Source organism: Bison bison, unplaced genomic scaffold, assembly GCF_000754665.1.
Source record: "Bison bison bison isolate TAMUID 2011002044 unplaced genomic scaffold, Bison_UMD1.0 scf7180017864223, whole genome shotgun sequence".
NCBI lineage: Eukaryota > Metazoa > Chordata > Mammalia > Artiodactyla > Bovidae > Bison > Bison bison.
This window is the reverse complement of record NW_011494795.1, coordinates 467,215-473,319: the sequence shown is the minus strand read 5'-3', so window position 1 is coordinate 473,319 and position 6,105 is coordinate 467,215. Positions and strand designations below refer to the sequence as shown.

At 57.1% G+C, this 6,105-nt stretch overlaps 1 protein-coding gene across 5 annotated transcripts in view; it reads right to left on the bottom strand.

Moving 5' to 3' along the window:
• Positions 1-6,099, bottom strand: part of LOC104992749 (pentatricopeptide repeat-containing protein 1, mitochondrial-like) — an 11,768-nt gene extending 5,669 nt beyond the window's left edge. Inside the window, exons 1-5 of one of the 5 annotated variants that reach the window (XM_010845733.1) lie at positions 6,068-6,099; positions 4,554-5,033; positions 3,019-3,159; positions 1,581-1,799; positions 706-807 (exon numbers count right to left, since the gene is read on the bottom strand). In XM_010845733.1, coding sequence (XP_010844035.1) covers positions 706-807; positions 1,581-1,799; positions 3,019-3,159; positions 4,554-5,012 — 921 coding nt within the window. In that variant the 5' untranslated portion in view covers positions 5,013-5,033; positions 6,068-6,099. The other 4 variants (XM_010845734.1, XM_010845732.1, XM_010845731.1 and 1 more) reach the window with 4 other exon arrangements.
• Positions 6,100-6,105: the final 6 nt, after the last annotated feature.

Here is a 6,105-nt window from a genome sequence, read left to right as displayed (position 1 = left end):
CCCCTCCCCCAGCCCCTCCTCCGACGAGCCTTCAGCAGAGCAGGCATCGGGGCAGCAACCAGTGGGCAAATGGGGCATGGGAAAGACTCCAGGCTCTGGGCAAATGAGGACCCAGGAAACTGAGAGCCCCAGGACCCTACACAGGCACCCTCCTCCCCTCCTTCATATGTGTTAGTCGCTCAGTCATGTCTCACTCTTTGGAACCCCATGGGCTGTAGCCCGCCAGGTTCCTCTGAATCTCCAGGCAAGAATACTGGAGTGAATAGTCATTCCCTCCTCTAGGGGATCTTCCCAGCCCAGGGATCACACCCGTGTCTCTTGTGTCTCCTGCAGTGGCAGGTAGATCACTAGCCCACTTCGCTTCCCCAAACTGTGTCCCACTTCTACCCCTCTGCTTCTCCCAGCCCTTCTCCCTACTCCCCGAGGAGGAACGGCCAGAGAGGCCAGGTTCTGGAGGAGTCCAGGCCAACTTAAGGGTTGGCTTCAGTTGCACTTTCTGAGTGCCTGCTGTGCACCCATCTGTAAAACTCCGGGAACAGTGTGCTCTGGGAAGGCCAAAAGATCACAAATATAAAAACACCCAGCACAGGGCAGGAGTGGGTGCTCAAGAAGTGCACCCAGCATCATCATTCGCGCCCAGCACAGGCACAGGGTGGCGGGGCGAGCAGCGCAGCAGGTGACAGGAAGCAGAGCCGGGGGACGGACCTGCAGGGCATATCGGAAGCCAGTCTTCTTGTCTTGGATGCAGCCCATGAGCAGGTAACTGAAGGTCTCCTCTGTGACCACGTGCCCTTTCTGGATGATTTCCTGGGGGAAGGAACGAAGCGGGCCTGCTGAGACTCTGCAGGTGAATCGAGGCCCAGACTCAGGCCCACTGGGTCTGGCTCAGGACCAACAGACACCCCACGGCAGGGCCAGGGCTGCATATCCTCAGCAGTGGGGCCCGAATCCGGCATGGGCCAGCTCAGCACCGGCCTCGGAGCAGAGCTCCCCGGGGCCTGCACTCCCACTTTCCCAGGCCTGTCTTCCGGGCTCTGCTCCTATCACTCCTGTGCAGCCCCTCCGCGAAGATCTGCCCAGTAGCCACTCAACCCGTGCACATGAGGCTTTGGAACTGACCAGAGCTGGCTTCATGTCCCGGCTTCACCGCTAGCCTGCTGTACAAATGTGGGAAGCATTAAGCACCCATCTCAGTTTCCTCATCGGTTAAACGCCCATCTCAGTTTCCTCATCGGTGAAGCAGGGGCCACAGGACTTGCCTCGTAAGATCTTTGGAACGATGCCCCGGCGGGCACCGATTCCTCTTCAGCGCTATGCATCTCACCAGCGAGTGCCCTCAGCAGGACACAGCACACGGCAGCACACACGACCCCCCCCCGCCACCCTCACAGGGCGGGGGCCTTCCTGTCCCACCCAGGACTCTGACCACAGGGACTCCTCGGTGAGTCCCAGAGGCCGACAGGGGGCCTGTCTCATCAGCATCTGAACCTTCCCACACGAGGAACACAGAGGGCAAAGCCTTAGCCCGGCCTCGCAGGACTCACTCTGAGTGGGGAGCAGGAAGGAAGGGATGGCCCCACCTTAAACACATCCAGGCACATCCTGAGGTCCGCGCACAGGGCGGCCATCTTCAGCAGGGCATGGTACGTTTTCAAGTTGAGTTGGAAGTTTCTGGCCTGAAGCTGCTGCCGTAGCTTCAGGGCACTCTGCAGTGCGGAGTCCTTCCAGGGGGACTCGGCGCACACGTTGAACAGGGCTGTGTAGGTGGCGTCTGAGGGCTCCAGGTCCCGCTTCTTCATCTGAGGAGACAGGGAGAAACTTGGAGGTGGCTCTGGGGTCAGCTGGATGCATGGGACATGGGGATAGGAGGCTAGAGAGGACTCTGCTAAGAGGCAGAGCCGACTGACACACAGAGCTGGGCTCTCCAAACCCGACTCAACCTGAGGGGCCCTGAGAGCTGGCCTTGCTCCCCAGAGGCACCAAACAAGAAAGCATCCTCCCCAAGGCACTCAGCAGCCCACCCTGGGCCTGAAGTGCTCTTACGGCAGGCCGCTGTAACTGTTCCTGCCCTCTGGCCGCCCAGGTTGCCCTAACTGTTAAGATCTGTGGGATAGATCTGATCTGGTAAAGGGCAGGAGGGGTAATCAAACCCCAGCTCCAATGTTTAGTAACTGAGGGGTTGTGGGCAATCAGCTTGTCATTGGAAAAACGGGGGTGATACGGTCACACTGGAAGGCCGTTACCAAGGAGACCGTCTTGGGAGAGTGGCCCCTGGAGCGGCAGGCGGGAGCACAGCCCTGCAGCACATCTCAGGCCTCCCCAGCCCTCCTCCTGCCCGGCTGACACTGCTTCGCAAGCCCTCCCGGTGATGAAGCTTGAGAAGCTCCTGGTAAAGCCAAGTGCTCTCTATTTCCCAGAGAAGGGCCACCTGACCGAGGGCAGCAAGCAGCTGCCGCAGAGCGCACAGAGCCCTGCTCTCAGGCCGTGGCTGGGCTCAACTCCAAATCAGCACTCGAGACAGGTAACCTTAGACACAGCACTTCATCTCTCCAGGCCTCAGCGTCCTCACTGGAGAAACAAAGACAGTGATCCCAGCTTCGAGGATGGGGGTACGCTCTGTATGTGTTCACATATTCCACAGACGCATACTAAGGACTTAATACAGGCCAGGTACTGGCCACTGGGGTTACCAGGACAGGCAAGGCCTGTCTTCACTGAGCTTACTCCCTGGAGGGGAGACACACGACAGGCAAATAGGTAATCAACAACAATGATAAAGATGTGAAGGACACTCAGTGAAGAGCAGCTGGAAAGGGCACCTTCGTGATGGATAAAGCACTCTGGCCTAGGTAATGTCACCTGTGCTAAGACCACAAAACTGAGGCTGGAGAGGCGAAACTGGCCACCCAGGGTAATGCACTAGCAGGGAACACATTCAGGACCGGCACCCAACTCTTCTGGGGCCCAAAGCCCGTGTTCTAGGCCGCCTGGCCTGCCGCCCCCCTGCCCCATGCTCACGTCGTTGTAGAGCCTGAAGGCCTTCTTCAGGTAGCCAGCCCGCCCGCAGCCCCCGATCAGCACTGTGTAGTTGCACTCGAGGGGCTGGAGGCGCTCCTCCTTCAGCATCTGCCTCTCAAACAGGTCCAGGGCCTCGGCCAGCTGGGGAAGGGGTTGGGGAAGGGAGGACACAGGGAAGGGGGTTCAGCAGAGGGAGGGAGACCGAGGCTAAGGGACCCTCCCTGAGCTCAAGCCCAGGCCAGCCCAGGAGCCAAACACGCCCCCTGGGCCTCTGCCACCAGCCTCCCAGTCCCTGTGCTCCACTGCAAGGGGACTGCGTGGTGGCCAGGAAGGAAAGCCCACCAGACTCCCACCACCTATGAGCGCTCTTGGCCCCACGACTGTGGGGGAACTCTCTGAGCACAAGGGCAATGCCCAGGTAAATGAAGATCTGAAGGAGGTGAGGGAAGGAGCCAGGTGGCTCACTGAGGGAACAGTCGGCGCAAAGGCCCTGAAGCAGGAGTGTGCTTGGGAGCTAGGGGGGTGGCTGCGGGGGAGAGAGTAAAGGAGGGGAGGTGCAGGCAGACAGAGAGGGGAGGGTCGAGCGGGAGAAGAGGCAGTTTTTGCAGGCTTCATATGCTATCATGAGGACTCTGGCTTCTCTTTATTTCTCAACTTTTCATTACGGAAAATCTCAAATACACACAAAAGTAGAAAGCTGTAATTACAACGACTATTAATGTTTGGCCAATCTTGATTCATCAATATCCTGCGCTCCTCCTTCCAACTCAATTTTTTTTAAAGCAAATTCCAGACATTGTATCACTTCATTCACAAAAGCTTCAACATATACCGCCAAGACATTTTTAAGCCTAAATGGAATGTCATTATCAACACCTAAGAAAATGAACACCCCCACTGTCACTGAATACGTGGGGAGTGCTAGAGGAAGGAGAAAGCCCACCTGCTCTCTGCTCACGGTTCCGTGTCTAAGGCCACATCGGGGTAAGAGGTGGAGAGAGCCTCGGGGAGACTAGTGACAAGTGTCATAACAGCTGATGGGGGTGGGGGGTGGGGAGGAGAAGGCTAGGCCTGGGCATTCAGGGGGAGGGTTGTGAGAAGTTAGGATGGGAGACACTTTGAAGGCAGAGTTGGTGGGAGAAAGAAGACTAGGGGTAAAGGGATTTGGCCTAGACGGATGGAAAAACCGGGTTACCAATTAGGGAGATGAAGAAAGTGTAGAGAAATTGAGGTTGGGAACAAGAATTCCAGGCCACTAAGGGTAAGTGTAACGGAGATGGTGAGGAGGCAGCTGGACACAAAGATGGGGAGCCCGTGGGATGGCTGGGTTGGTAACAGGAAGATGAGAATGGCATCGAGGAGGGGGCACGGGAAGCCAGGGGGCTAGAGGGTCGCCTGAGGCAGCACTGGGGGGAATGAAGACAAAGAGGGGAGAGAAGCCCTGAGCACCCACCAGGACAGCAGGATAGCCCCTCACAAAAGACTGGCACCGCGGAAGCAGGAGTTGGGAGCAGCAGAGTCCAGAGGTTCCCTACCTTTCCTTCCCTGATCAGGCGTTTGCACTGAAAGAAGTACCAGTAAGGGGTGTTTCTGGGGCCCCGCCATGGTTTTGGTTCCAGCTCCCCTTCCTCATCTTCTTCAGTACTCTGTTCCTTGAGCCGCAGGTTATACAGCTGGGCCGTCGATTTGTGGAACATTCTCCGAGAGGAGTATTTGTCGGAGAGAGTCCCAAAGCTCTCTTCCTCCCCTTCCTCCTGGGTGGCCGTGGGGCTGAGCTGGCCGGGGTCAGAGCTGAGGCTGCCTGTGTTCTTCTGGCTCTGCGAGCCGAGGGGCAGCTGAGAGAGAGAACTGGAGAAGGCTGCTGGCGCGGGCGAAACCCACCCTGCGGCCCTACCTCCAGCCCACCTGGCTCTGAGAGGGTCAAGGTGGCACACAATGGACAGTCCCACGGGGCAGGGGCTGGAGAAGAGCCGGGCAAGCCTCAGGAAGTCCATTTCCGGCGTTCTCCTCGGGGCCTGGCATAGGTCAGCAAAATAATGAAAGTCAACTTCGTTGTCCCAAAAGGCAGAAAGACCGATAAGTGGTACGAGCACGAGTCCTGAGGTCAGAAAGCCTAGGTTCAGATCGCAGCTCCACCAAAGCATCCTCGCGTCCCTGAGCACTGGCTGCTCTGGCCTCAGTCTCCATGCTTGTAAACCAGAGTTACCCATAACATCACCCACACAGCACCATGGCAACGATCCAATCTCAAGATACCAGGGTTCAGGCACAGGACGGTGAGCACCGAAAAAACTACCGATCTGGACCATTCTGCACCTGGTGAGGCTCCAACAGAAACACAGTGCGAGCCTGTATGTAATTTTAAATTTTCAAGTAGCCACATTAAATAATGGGTTTACACACATTAATCAAAAGACAGAGAATTGTAATTACTGATACTGAAATCGCTACCAGAATGCTTTTAAAATAAACTCATGCTATATTACTATAGAGTCTTCTTTTCCAAGTATTAAATAACAAGGTTCTGTCGATCTGATGAAGCAGCGATGACTGTAAATGAGTTTGTAGCAGTTGTGGATACTGTTATCTCCATCATTTACACTCATCCCTATTTGCAATCAAGACTTCGTTTTGGGCACAGACAACGTCAGGTGAGGAAATACTTGCTAAGTTTCACTTATGACAATAAAGGTGTAATTTCTTCCTCCCCGAGTTCTTCCACCCGCCCGGGGTTAATAATCCCTGAATCAGAGACCCGCTGCCGCCGTCCTCCCCCGGGGTACCCACCCCTCCCCAGACCCTCCCGGGAAACCTCAGGCCGACCAGAGCCCTCTCTCCACCGGCCTACACCGGTCTCCTCAGCAGAGGCCTACACCTCCGACCCTTGCAGCGATCCTCGCAGCCCCTCTGGCCCGCCTTCGCTTGGCGCCCGGGCTCCTGAGAGGGTCAAACGAGAAAGTCACTCCAGGAGTCCGGCCCAGTGAACACGCACCTCGGCCCCCGAGCCCGCGCCACGCCCGCCCCGCCTCGCGTCACGGCCAGTCCCGACCCCGCCACGCCGCACCGCGTCCCCAGCTCCGCGTCCCC